The sequence below is a fragment of the Carcharhinus amblyrhynchos genome, chromosome 6 (assembly GCF_965287045.1).
Source record: "Carcharhinus amblyrhynchos chromosome 6, sCarAmb.v2.hapA, whole genome shotgun sequence".
Taxonomy (NCBI): Eukaryota; Metazoa; Chordata; class Chondrichthyes; order Carcharhiniformes; family Carcharhinidae; genus Carcharhinus; species Carcharhinus amblyrhynchos.
This window is the reverse complement of record NC_137329.1, coordinates 102,601,466-102,616,173: the sequence shown is the minus strand read 5'-3', so window position 1 is coordinate 102,616,173 and position 14,708 is coordinate 102,601,466. Positions and strand designations below refer to the sequence as shown.

The following is a 14,708-nucleotide window of genomic DNA, read 5'->3' as shown; positions in this document are numbered from 1 at the left end:
CAGTTAACAGCACGAGAAACAGAGGATCTGATCGTCATTGTGTAGGAATTAGCTGTGCACAAATTGGCTGTTGAGTAGTGATGGCACTTCGAAAGACAGAATTTTACAGTCTCCTGTTAGCACGAAAGTAGGCTGGAGAGCCTGTAGAATTCCCCAGCTGGTTATCCCACCCCCAATTAGTGACCATTTCCCTCCTGGCTCCAATTTTTCATGATGTGGAGATGCCGGCGTTGGACTTGGGTAAACACAGTAAGAAGTTTCACAACACCAGGTTAAAGTCCACAGGTTTATTTGGTAGCAAAAGCCACTAGCTTTCAGAGCACTGCTCCTTTGTCAGGTAAGTAGGAGTTCTGTTAATTACAGGGCATATAAAGACACAAACTCAATTTACAAAATAATGGTTGGAATGCGAGTCTTAATCAAGTCTTAAAGGTACAGACAATGTGAGTGGAAAGAGCTTTAAACACAGGTTAAAAAGATGTGTATTGTCTCCAGACAGAACAGTTAGTCAGATTTTGCAAGCCCAGGCAAGTCATGGGGGTTACAGATAATGTGACATGAACCCCTGGTTCTGTAACCCCCACAACTTGCCTCAGCTTGCAAAATCTCACTGGTCTGGAGACAAAAATATGTGTCTTTTTAACCTGTGTTTAATGCTCTCTTCACTCACCTTGTCTGTACCTTTAAGACTTGATTACGTGTAAAGATTTGCATTCCAACCATTATTTTGTAAATTGAGTTTGTGTCTTTATATGCCCTGTTTGTGAATAGAACTCCCACTTACCTGACGAAGGAGCAGCGCTCCGATAGCCATTGGCTTTTGCTACCAAATAAACCTGTGGACTTCAACCTGGTGTTGTGAGACTTCTTACTCCAATTTTTCAGGAGGAGGTCAGGGAGAGTGGGGGGGAGACCCAGCAAATTGCTATGCCTGAGTGGACCTCAGGCAGGAAATGGAAGGGACTCCTTGATCACTGGCTCCCTTTCCAGATCAAGTGCCCCTCCCAAGGTCTGCTCCCTGGTATGGTGGGAAGGTCTTATGAGGAAAGGCTGAGAGACTTGAGGTTATTTTCATTAGAGAGAAGAAGGTTACGAGATGACCTAATTGAGGCATACAAGATGGTCAAAGGATTGGACAGGGTGAACAGTGAGAGCCTTTTACCTTGGATGGTGATGGCTAACAAGAGGGGACATAGCTTTAAATTAAGGGGTGGTAATTATAGGACGGATGTCAGAGGTAGGTTCTTTACTCAAGAGGGTAGTAAGGGCATGGAATGTCCTGCCTGCAGCAGTTGTGGACTCGCCAACTTTAAGGACATTCAAATGGTCAGTGGATAGGCATATGGATAGCATTGGAATAGTTTAGGTTAGAGGGTCATTAGATTGGTTCCACTGGTCGGCGCAACATCGAGGGCCGAAGGGCCTGTACTGCGCTGTAATGTTCCATGGGTGCTTCCTTCCTGCATGGCTTTGCCATCACACACTTCTCCCCACACACCTGGGCATCCTCGCCAATAAAACCCGTACCTACCTTGCCCTGTGGATTCTGGCAGTTAGACAGGGAGTGTTAAATGGCTACAGGTTCCTGTGATTAACAGGGATGCGTTTTCTGCTGACCCTCCAGGTGAAGGAAAATCCACCATCTGAAATCTTTGCATCAACTGAATGTCAAAGAACAAAGAACAGTACAGCACAGGGACAGACTCTTCAGCCCGCCAAGCCTGTGCTGATCATGTTGTGCAATCTAGACCAACCCTTTGTATTTCTCTATTCCCCATCTGTTCAGGTGTCTGTCCAAATAAGCCTTAAATGTCGCACACATATCTGCCTCCACCACCTCACTTGGCTGTGCATTCCGGGCTCCTACCATCCTCTATGTAAAAAAAACCATCCTCCCCATACTTCCACGGAACCTCACCCCCCTCTAAGTGTCCTTTATACAATGTTGACTGAGCGTTCTTTATATTGATCGAGCAACTTTTACATTGAGCCTTCTTTGCATAATCTAGAACTCCATTCACTTAGCGGAACAATGTGACAAATTGTAGAAGGGTTATATTTGCAAGTCACTTATTGTAAAGGTGAGATTTCAGAAAAAATGGTATTGTGGAATTAAACGTTTGTAGTTAATACAGTGAGTTAACAGAATATTCTAACTCAGTCATACACATTGTTCAGCATTCTGATTTCTACCGAGCAGTTGTTTAGTGGGGCAGTGCTGGCTAGTGGTAGTGTCACTGGCTGTTAATATAGAGGCCTATGGCAATGCTCCAGGGCATTGGCTCAAATCCCATCATGACAATCAGTTGAATTTGCAATTCCAAGTTAATGGATTTTTAAAAATGTTATTTTTCATAAATCTGGAATTGAAAGCCAATCTTGGTAATGGTACCATGAATCCATCATAAGAACATAAGAAATAGGAGCAGGAGTAGGCCATCTAGCCCTTCAAGCCTGCCCCGCCATTCAATAAGATCATGGCTGATCTGAAGTGGATCAGTTCCACTTTCCCGCTTTCTCCCCATAACCCTTAATTCCCTTGTCTATCAGAAGCCTATCTACCCATGACTTAAATTGATTGTTGGAAAACCTATCTGATTCACTAATGCCCTTTAGGGAAGTGATCTGCCCTCCTGATCTGTGATACTTGACTCCAGAGCTACAGCAATGTGGTTGACTCTTAATTGCCCTTTGAAATGGCTTAGCAAACTACTTGAGTTATACCAGATGGACTACAGCAGTTCAAGAAGGCAGCTCACCAACACCCTCTCAAAGGCAATTAAGGATGGGCTGTATATGCTGGCCTTGCCAGTATGCCCCTATTCTGTGAAAAGATAAAAGAATAATTTAACTTGGTGCACCTATGCATTAATTCAGGTCTACAACAGTGCCTATAATAAATATTGTATCAAATTGACAGTACAACATGGTGTAAATGTTGAGGTCAGCATATATGCCTCTCATTTCAACATGCATTGTTTATTAATAATTGCTAGGGAAAAATAATCTAGTTAGCATTTTTAATGGGGCTAACTCTTCTGTATCCTAGAACACTCAGACCAAATGATAAAACATGATTTTGGATTCTTTTTCAAAAAGACTACACATGTAAGCATTTAGCAGACCTCAGGGACTGTGACTGACTTTGATATTTAAGATTTATGAATGTAACGGTAATATTATCTACAGTATATGGCCATTTAGAAACCAGTTGTGTTGAAGTACCAGTCCCTGGAAGGTACCTACAAATAGCAACTTTATGCAGCTGGTTCCCGAGTTGTGCTTTGCCTAAAGACAATACCGTTCAGTAAATTTATTGTCGGACAGAACAGGTAAGTCTGCTGACTCTCTCTTAAACACCAAAAGCTTTTTTAAAAAGTGTATAATCGGGTAAAGTGCTAAACCATCCAAATTATAAGATCTCCGGTTAAACATCTGATCAGTGCTCAGGTTATTAAAGTTTATTTATTAGTCATAAGTATGCTTAAATTAACACTGCAATGAAGTTATTGTGAAAATCCCCAAGTCGCCACATTCTGGTGCTTGTTTGAATATACTGAGGGAGAATTTAGCATGGCCAATGCACCTAACCAGCACGTCTTTCGGACTGTGGGAGGAAACCAGAGCACCCGAAGAAAACATACAGACTCTGCACAAAGAGTGACCCAACTGGGAATCAAACTTAGGTCCCTGGCGCTGTGAGGCAGCAGTGCTAACCGCTTGCCACCATACTGCCAGTTCAGACAGAATGACAGTTAGAGCACCTCTTGTCGCAATGTACTCTGTGGTAAGATTACCAAGCTGAATGTCCAGGCATACAATAATTTTAACATGATGCCTATCTGAAACATGGTAGCAACATTTTAGATATGAATCATTTTATGTATGTAATTAACTTGGCTGATTTTCATTTAAACATCCTTTTTCTGGCCTCTTTCTCATCTTTTATTGTTCTGAATTCCAAGGCAGTATTTATTGTTGGTCGGGCTTTGCATATTCCTGAAATCATTGTAGATGAGTAGATGACAGTCCTTTCCACCGATGCCCGAGTTCTTATTCTCTGTATTTTCCACTGATCTTTTTATTCCTCGCAGAATCCCAAAAAAGGCCCAGCAGTAAATTCATAGAGTTCATGCAGCTGTTCATTTATTTTGGAATCTGAGAATAATTCTGTGCTCTGAAAGCACAAAGTGATGATTAACTGTCTAATGATGATAGCACAGTTGCTAATTCTGTGACAGGTTATGACAGGATAAACACAGATACTGCAGTCACTCAGGCACCACATTTTCTCAGCTATTGCCAATTCACTCATTATTGGCAGATTTATGAAGGAATAAAATGTTGAGGCTGTTTGTATCGAAGGCTTTAATCAGAATTCTGGAGTTACATTCCATGTTTCCATTCTGTAATTAAATCCGAATATTCCACTTTCTAAAGCTCAAGTTTAATACTCCGTTTCATGGTAACGTTACTTCAAAATCAAATGCTTTAGAACTTGGCTCCCTGGGGTTGTCCTCGGGACGTTTCCCTGTCTTATCCGTAAAAGTTGAACATTTACCTCTGGCTTGGATTATTGAGACCAGTACAGGGCAGCCAGTACTCTCACAGGCCTGAAGGTTCCACCATCCACAACTTCCTTAGTTTATTTACTCTGGGCTCAGGCATCTATAATTTTTTTTTGTTTTGCTTGGTTGAAACTTGAATTATTGCATTTTAGTGGCGTGGCTATTTTTTTTAGTACCCTTCTGTCTCCCAGCCAGGAAAGCCACAACTAGCCTTGGTGCCACAGTAATTGTTTTCACTTGTTATCTGTTAAAATGATGGTGCATCTGTTGAGAACAGACAAGAAACAAGCAAGAGTGCCATACATTACATTGGGATCTTTGTTAAAGGAAGAGGAAAGCAGAATGCCAACAATGCTTTGTTAAGGTTGTTTTGTGATATAACAGGGTTACAACCAATCCTTCTTTCTCCTGATTCAGTACTTGACAATTTCAATACATTGAACTTCTCTGACCATACAGCCAAAACTTTCCTTAGAAGGGTGCTTAACGCCTCACCAGTTGCTCTGAAAATAGCTTGTGGTCTAGAGACAATGTCTATCAAATTTCTTCAATCAAAAGAATCCATAGTTTAATGTTTATTTATTAGTGTTACAAGTTGGCTTACATTAGCACTGCAGTGAGGTTACTGTGAAAATCCCCATACTCTGGTGCCTGTTCGGGTACACCGAGGGAGAATTTAGTATGGCCGATGCATCTACCCAGCTCGTCTTTCAGACTGTGGGAGGAAACCAGAGCACCTGGAGGAAACCCATGCAGATACGGGGACAATGTGCAGACTCTGCCCAGACAGTGAACCAAGCTGGGAATCGAGTCTGGGACCCTGGTGCTAATCACTGTGCCACCCTCGGTGTTTCTGGCTTCCATATGATTGTGATTTATAATCCAAGTGGACCATTTCAGAGTACCCTGAGTAGTTACATCTCTGCTTTTACCATTGAAACATGTCTTCATATAGGATTCCCAATTGACATCCTGTTTTCAGGTGTTGCTGAGTCATTTTATTGATGAAGGCTTGTAAGCTGATTAAAAATATTGTTTAAAAAGTTGCATTTTTGTAACAGCAAGTTCATTTTTTTTTCCCTGATCTGAGTAATATGGACAGTGATGATAATAGCCAACCTCTAAGCTGATTTTCGTCTCCAGTGTGATCAAAAAGAGCCCAGAATGCCACCATGTCCCTAGATTACATTGAGCTAGTATGGATTAGAAGCACAATGCTTTTCAAAAGCTCCACTTTCATGGATCATTTCACTGCTGACTGATGGCACATCACATTAGATTAATGCGGGATCGCCTCCAAAAGTGCTGTACCTATGAATAAAGCTGGAGGTCACCGTCAGCTCTCAGGGGGACTCTGTAAAGTTTGAGATATTAGCGGGCTAATCAAAAAAGTTGGGGGCAGAGGCACAAAACAGATACTAAAAGGAAGATGGTAGAAATGCTTTAACGCAATCATCGGTGGCGCCCACATGTTGGGTTAGCAGTCAGCCCAGAGGAGTTTACATGAATATGAAGGTTCCAACTGAATATATTTGAACAGCCTGTTTTCCAGCTCCCAATGGACTTAATTACAAAGGCAGTGTTGATTTATTGACTTAACAGTTGACATCTAAAACATTATCACTAATTTTTAAAATGAACCTCCAGTCAGCAAGATGACATGATAATATTCATAATTCTTTAACAAGATGATTCTTGCTCATTTATCAGGATGTCACAGTTGTGAATTATATACTTATCACGAAATTAATGTAGCAATGTAAGATTATACCTTCTGTTGTAACGTTAGCACTAGTTGCCTCACTGCTCACCATTAGGAAATGTAGATCCCAAGCATAGTAACATAGCAAATAGGAGCAGAGTGAGCCATCCAGGCCCCTTCAGCATGCTCCACCATTCAAGTACCTCATAGCTGATCTCCAAATGAATGCCATTTTCCTGAACTATCCCTATATCTCTCGATAACTTTAACATCTAGAAATCTACCGATCTCTGTCTTATGTGTGCTCATAACTGAGCCTTCACAGCCCTCTGATTTGGAGAATTGCAAAGGTTCACTATCCTTTGAGTAAGGAATGCCTCAATGCTAACTGGCCTACCTCTTTATTTGGAACTTTGTCTCCCTGGTTCTAGATGTGCCCCCTCAACCCTGACCAGTTAGGGATGCATCCTTCCTGCATCTACACTGACAAGCCTTATAGGAATTGTGTACACTTCAGTGAGATTGCCTCTCACTCTTCTCAATTCTAGAGAAAATAGAACCAGTTCTCAATCTTCCCTTGCTGGACAACCTGCCATCTCAGAGATCAGTCTGGTGAACCTTCCTTGCACACTCTATGGCAAGTATGTCCTTCCATGTGTAAGGAGACCAGAACTGTACACAATACTCCAGGTGCAGTCTCACCAAGTCTATACAATTGCAACTTACCATTTGCCTTCTTAGTTGCTTGCTGCACCTACATTGTGGCTTTCAGCAACAATGAATGTGGACACCCAGGACCCTTTCGACATCATCACTTCCCAATCTCTCACCATTTAATAAATAACCTGCATTTCTGTTTTTCGACCAAAGTGGATCACTTCACTTCTTTCTACGTTACATTCCACCTGCCATGTTCTTGCCCACTCACTCAGTCTGTCTAAATCTCCTTGAGGCCTAGAAATCATAGAAGCCCCACAGTGCAGAAAGAGGCCATTTGGCCCATCGACCACAATCCCATCCAGGCCCTACCCCCTTCTCCCTACATATTTACCCACTAATCCATCTAACCTACACATCTCAGGACACTAAGGGGCAATTTTAGCATAGCCAATCAAGCTAACCTGTATATCTTTGGCCTATGGGAGGAAACCAGAGCACTTAGAGGAAACCCATGCAGACACCAGGAGAATGTGCAAACTCCACACAGACAGTGACCCAAGCTGGGAATCAAACCCAGATCCCTGGAGTTGTGAAGCAGCAGTGCTAACCACTGTGCTATCGTGCCTCTTTGTATCTTCCTCACAATTCACATTCCCACCTAGTTTTGTGTTATTAGCAAACTTGGGATTTTACATCCCTCACCAGTGGGTTCTGAGGTGGGAAGAGCATAAAGTTGCATGAATGGGATTCCCTCTGGTATCCTGCCCACCCAAACCTAGTTGCAATTTGAAGTGTGGTGGGCAGGCACCTTGCTCCAATTAAGGCCTTTATGTGGCCACTTGAGAGCCCTTTCCAGCCAACTTCAACTTTTAGGCTGGTGGGTGTCAGCTGGATTAGGATGTCACACTTAAAAGGTTTTCACCCTTGATCTCAGGTGGCAAAGACGATGGGGGAAGGAGGGGGTGGTTGCTTTAATCAGAATGCATTCAGATTGCATTTCCATTCCCTCAAGGACCTGGAAGATCTGGTCCTCCCCCTCTTTCCCCCCATTGGCCTATATGCTCCGACCACCAAGATCAAATCCCCCCCCCCCACCAAGATCCCTACTGGGGCATCCCTACCCTCCCCAGAACCCCTGGTACTCACCTAAGGTGGGGTCCCAGGACTTAGTTCAGTCACAGCGCTGCAGTGCCTCTTCTGGCCATTTCAGCACCCTACATGGATGGGCTGGAGAGCTGTCGACCATTCTGATTCACCTAAAGCTCTCCAAGGTGAGACTTCCATCCAAGTGTGCTGAGCACTCCCCATCCTGAAAATTCAGGCCTTGGAAATATTTGACTCCCACATCCAAATCATTGATATAAATAATGAATAGGTGAGGCCCAAGCACTAAGCTTTGCAGTGCCTCACTAGTCATAGTCTGCCAATTTGAGAGTGACGCGTTCCTACTCTCTGTATTTTGTTGGATCACCTTTCTCGCTGGATTTTTGTGCCTAAAAGGAATGTATATTTGTTGTAAACCATGCATTAATTGTTTACACATTAGCCCTTGCCTGTCTATGGTCATACATTTCCCAATCTACCACAACCAATGTGCCCCTCATACCTACAGAGCTTCCTTCGTAGAGGTTAAAGACATCACTGTTAAACTTATTGCAAAATTATATCATATTATGGTCACTCCTCCCCACAGGTTTCTTTATAATTAGATTATTAATCAGCCTTTCTCATTCCACAATCTAAAATTTCCCATTCTCTCGTTGGTTCCTCAACAAATTGTTCTAGAAAACAGTGTTTGATATGTTCCAAGAATTCTTTCTTCACAGCATTAGTGCTAATTAGGTTAACCCATTCTCTATATGGATTGAAGTCCCCCATGATTACTCTATTACCTTTGTTACATGCACCTCTAATTTCCTGATTTGTATCATATCTTACGTTACTGCTTGCTGACATATAAACAACTTCCATCAATGTTTTCAGCCCCTTGCGGTTACTTCCACTCAAACTTATTCTACATCTTGATCTTCTGATCTAAGATGCCTCTCACTAATATACTGATTTATTAATAGTGCTACCCAACCTCTTTTTCCTTTTTGCCTATCCTTCTTAAATGGTGAAGACCTTTGAACATTCAGTTCCCAGCTTTGATCGCCCTGTAGCCAAGTGTCCATAGTGGCAATTAGATCATACCTGTTTACTTCCATTTGTGTTGTCAATTTATCTACCTTGTTGCCAGTGCTGTGTGCATTGAGATAGAGTACCTTTAATTCTGTCTTCTTATTACTTTTGCAATCTCAAGCTTTACCCTCTGGTAAGTTTGTATATTCTATTCCTTCCCAGTAGTAAGATATAGGTGAAAGTGGGGGGTGGGGGAGGGGGGTGCCGAGGGTGTTAAATTGGTCAATCACAGCAGCACAAAATGGGCTCATGGATGATTTTTTGTCCTGTCTGATCTTTCTACTCAGCTTCACAGAATGATAATTCTATCTTATTTTTGGTGACTCAATTCCTAGTTTTATTTCATTTTTCATTCCCTCACCCTGCAGTATAAATATCTCCCACTTTCTATGCCTTTTAGCTTTGACAAAGGATCATCGGGACTCGAAACGTCAGCTCTTTTCTCTCCTTACGGATGCTGCCAGACCCGCTGAGATTTTCCAGCATTTTCTCTTTTGGTTTCGGATTCCAGCAACCGCAGTGATTTGCTTTTATCTAGTTTTATTTTCATTTTTATATGGTTTCTAATTAACTTGATGAAAAATAAAAGCCAGCACTGTGGAAAGATTGGTTGCCAATTCATTATGAGCTCATTTCACAATATTGGTGCAGACCCAATTTCACACGCAGTACCTTAAACAAGAAATACAAGACTGTAATCAAAAGGCAATTTTACTGTTGTATGAGTGAATTCACAAATATTTTATATTATTCTTGTGTTTAAATCTAAATGATGAAATAATGTGAACTCCAATCATAATGTGGCTGGAAATTTAGACCAGTTAATAAGGCTTTCCCAGTTTGAAGTAAAGGTATAGCTGCACAATCCAGGGACTCTAATTTAACACTTGGCTTGTCTTACGTTTGCAAGTCTCAGCCCGAGGATACAGAGAAAGTCCAGTCCATGCAGAACTATCCAGTGACCATTGCTGGAAAGCACATGTGATACATCCACTGGGTGAGGAAAAGCTGGAACTCAGCTGTAATGTTTTTAATGGTTATTGTGACCCACTGTCTAGGTACGAAGAAGAAGAATAACCAGATGAGTGAGGTTCCTGAGGGCGCTGACGAACACAAATGTACTCCCCGGCAAGAGGCAATGACTGCTTCAGGGGAGGAGGGAAACAATTAAAGGATCTATATACACTCAAGAAAATGTTGAAGCAGATTCAGCTAAGCTGTCCTCTGTGCTTTCCGCGACCACTGTTTTAAACTTGAGTCAAAGCCTTTACCTTCCTAGGCACTCAAACCATCAGTAAATGTTCAGTTTTTAAAAGGGATCACCTGCCTGCTTTAACGTGACAATGCAAAGTGGAGATAAAGTGCCTCATTCATCATTCACAGTCAAATAGGCCACAGTTTGATATCTTTGTGTGCTATCATATATCAGACAGCTGCATGCTAATCAGATACTGTAAACTGGACTCCAAAACAGTAGAAATATAATCTTTATCATGGTTCATATAGCTCGGCATTTTTAAACACGCTGCAGGTTCTTCACGTGTGAGAAATTATCCTCCAATGTTAAAGGGACGTTTTGTGTCAACTATCAGTTACTTGTTTTCAGTGTTGTAAAGAACTGAGACATTTATTCCTTGTTTGCCAGGTTCTTTGGGTACGGCAGGCAGAGTGTGTAACAGGACCTCTCGAGGAATGGACGGATGCGAAGTGATGTGTTGTGGACGGGGCTATGACACCTCCCGTGTCATGCGAGTGACAAAATGTGAATGTAAATTTCACTGGTGTTGTGTGGTCCGCTGTAAGGAATGCCATGAAATGACAGATGTGCACACATGCAAAGCTCCAAAGAATGCTGATTGGCTAGATCAGACATGAATGGCAAGGGGAAGCTCAAATATTCATCATGGGACAGACGACACTCTTACCTGTTTTCTCATTATTGACCAAGCAAAATTATCCCCAGTTTTCATCCTATCCTCTGAATTTACAGCAGCATCTACTTCTACTAGCATCCTAAATTATTTATGTACTGAAGATGGCCATTATTTTCAATAGAAACAGGGTACTTGTTTTGGAGTCTTTGGACCAGGGCTATTATGAAAATAAATGTGGCCTTTTCCCTATTGAAAATGCAGAATATTGTCCTAGGTACATGATTATACAGTCACCCTTCGCTACTAAGCATTGATAAATTGTAGTGAGGGTATAAAAGTTAGGGTGAAATCAAAAGATTTTGAAACCAGCAAACAGCTCCAGCTTTAGAAATCATAAACAGAAAATTCCTGGGATCAAAAAATTGCTGAATTTGATTTTATTTTGATAGCATCTTAATACAGGTAAATATTCTGGGTACCAGCCACAAGATATTGCAGTCCTATTTTGGAATAATCAGTATGTCTTTGTCCTCTGCCGCTATTGGCTTTCTACAAATTTGGCCTGAGGCAAACATGTTCCCCAGGTATTTATTCAACTGACTAAATCACTGCTTTCTATTTGTTAAGTTTCTACATCAGTTTAGGAAGATCTCAGGTAACCAATTTAATATCAAGTTCTACATCACCTGCAGCAGCCTTTTCATAGTCCTGCAGCTCCAACCACACTCAAAAAGTTTGACACAATCCACCAAAGCAGCACACTTGGTCAACAACCAATCCACTGCCTTCAAACTTCTCTTCACCACTGATGCACAATGACAGCTGTATGACCTACAAGATGCACTGCAGCAACTCACCAATGCTCCTTCAACAGCATCTTCTAAAAAAACCTGTGACCTCTACCACCAAGAAGGACAAGGGCAGCAGATAAATGGGGACACCACCACCACCTGCAATTCCTCTCCAAGCCACGCAGCAGCTTGACCTGGAAATACATCACTGTTCATTCACTGTCACCGGGTCAAAATCCTGGAACTCTGTCCCTAACAGCGCTATGGATGTACATACACCATATGGACTGCAGTGGTTCAAAAAGGCAGCTCACCATCACCTTCTCATGGGCAATTAAGGAGGGATATTAAAGGCTGGTCTAGCCAGCAATGCCCACACATCCTATGTAAAAAAAATTTAAAATGCTACTGCAACCTTTTCATATTCCAGGTGCACTGGTGACTAATTGATTTGAAATGTTATGTTGCCATAGTGCATTTTGCCAGATTTTAGTTACACTTCATTCACAGCTGGAGTAAATCTCACCTCATAGAATATAGAATCCCTACAGTGCAAAAGGAGGCCATTCAGTCCATCGAGTCTGCACCAACCACAATCCCACCCAGCCCCACATATTTATCCTAGCTAATCCCCCTGACACTAAGTAGCAATTTAGCACAGTCAATCAACCTGACCCACGCATCTTTGGACTGTGGGAGGAAATCTGAGCACCCAGAGGAAACCCACACAGACATGGGGAGAAAGTGCAAACTCCACACAGTGACCTAAGCTGTGAATTGAACCCAGCTCCCTGCACTGTGAAGCAGCAGTGTTAACAACTGTGCCACCCACCTCAACTGCACATTTGTGATTTCAGTCAATTTTTTTCCCCAGGGTGCTGCAATCTTTGTCATTCAACGCTGTGTGTCAGGTAGATATGATCTTCATGTTGAAGTTCCAATCGTTAAGTTAACTATTAACTTGTTGCACTGAGCGTCTGTTGAATTCTGTCAGGGCAATACTGGTGACACATTCATTATTCTTAATGGTCCTGGACCAGGGAGAGGTAAAATCATCAACATTCCTATTCCTGATTGCTATCCAGTGACTAATGCTGGAAGGCATGGCGGCGATCTTGTCAGGTTGCTGGTGGCTATGATAACAAGCTGGAAAGCTGGAGTGGGAGGCAACCTGACCACAGCCACAAATGGGAGCCCCAAACAAATTTAACGCCCATTGTGCTGCTGGTTGTGCTGCCATCGGAGCTCATGCCATTCACTGAATCAGCTTGCACAAGAAGAAAGACTATATTTTCAACAACTTCAATTATTGTTAGCAGGATAGGGAAGAAATATCTTTGTTGTAATCATTACACAAACCTAAGATGCAAATAATGGAATTAATTTTATTGACAATTAAAACAGTGCCACTCTAAGTTTCTGCTCAAAGTTCAGGAAATTTGAACTTATTTATTTATCGACAAACACCACACATGCAAATGGCAGCTTCAGCGATAAGGCCACCTTGAATAAGGCAAAGGAAATTATCTGACATTAACTTACCCTCAATATTAATACTGGAGGAGCAATGCTCCCCATAAGATCACTCCATTAGATGACATATTTGATATATGTGAATGTAAAACCCACACACACTTAGGAAGTCACTAAATTATGCAGTTTTTATAATGTGCAAATTTGATGCTTTAAATTAGGAATTCTGTTCGGAAGAAGACTTATCTTTGGGGAATACAAAGACTCTGCCACACTTGAATTTTAAGAAAAGTAATTTGAAAAACTGCTATAAATGAAAAAGTTCTGTATAATTTTGTTGTCTTTACAATCTAGATGAGGGCATAGTTAATAGGGATAATAGCTTACATTTTCTCAGGTACCTGTTGATTTCCAACACAGATAAATCAAATTGATGGACCTTGTTGCAGTGAGATACTCATAGCTTTATTTCCTCAGTTATCTGATATTGAAATCAATTTTTTTTGTAATTGTAGTACTAATTTTATTTTATATAGCATGTCGTATTAATCCCTGTTGCTGAATAAGTAAACCTATAACACTTCAGAAATGTGTACTTTTAAGTTGAAAAAAATCTATAAAAATAAAGCACAAAATTACATGGTTGTTTGCTTTGAAATCATTGGATTATTAACATTGCAATGCGCCATCATCATATTTATCTGAAATTCACTGACCACTGTCCATACTGTATTATTTAAGAATAATTTGGCTATTTTCAGTGTTCTCCTGCTGTGTTATTATGAAATTGAGTTTTCAACTATAGAAACAAAAACTCTGAAATAAAATTGTAATGGTTACTAAGAAAGAAATTATTGTGACAAGAAATCTGAATTATGAAGATTTTAAAATGTCTGTTGGATGATGGTTGACGTGATTCTGTAGAAAATGCTATAAATAATTATTTTTGTTGTATTTTTTGTGCATTTTACTATGATATAGTTATGAGGAAAAATATCAAATCACAGCTTCTTAATATTCCTGCGATTCTACCAAAAATGACATTTCAAACTTCATTTAATGCAGCGAAAATATTTTTTTGAAGAATCAGTTTCCACTTGGGCGAACACAATGCGATTAATCCCTGTCCCATTGCACAGATAGTTACCATTCATTTTTAAGACTGAGACATTGCATTCTATGGAAACTATGGGCAGAATTCTCCAGCTGCTCTGGTCTAAAAGCCATAAATTCCCACCCGATTGTCAATGGCGTTTCACATTGACCGCAATCCGCCCGCTAAAATTCCAATAGTGGGTGGGATGGGAGAATTCCGGCCTAAATACTCCATGTATAAAAACAGCAGTTTTTATCAGTGTCTGTCCCTGTGAGAAACTTTATTGAACTGGCTGGAAATGGCAGCCAACAGTGCTTGCCTCGTGGCACAGTTACATGACTACAGCAGGCCAGCTAGTTACAT

At 41.1% G+C, this 14,708-nt stretch overlaps 1 protein-coding gene across 1 annotated transcript in view; it reads left to right on the top strand.

Annotated features, from left to right (window-relative positions):
• Positions 1-11,479, top strand: part of LOC145344173 (protein Wnt-2-like) — a 31,194-nt gene extending 19,715 nt beyond the window's left edge. The window contains exon 5 of the mRNA XM_080191097.1: positions 10,757-11,479. Coding sequence (XP_080047223.1) covers positions 10,757-10,986 — 230 coding nt within the window. The 3' untranslated portion in view covers positions 10,987-11,479. The remainder of the gene's footprint in view (positions 1-10,756) is intronic.
• The last annotated feature ends 3,229 nt before the right edge of the window (positions 11,480-14,708 follow it).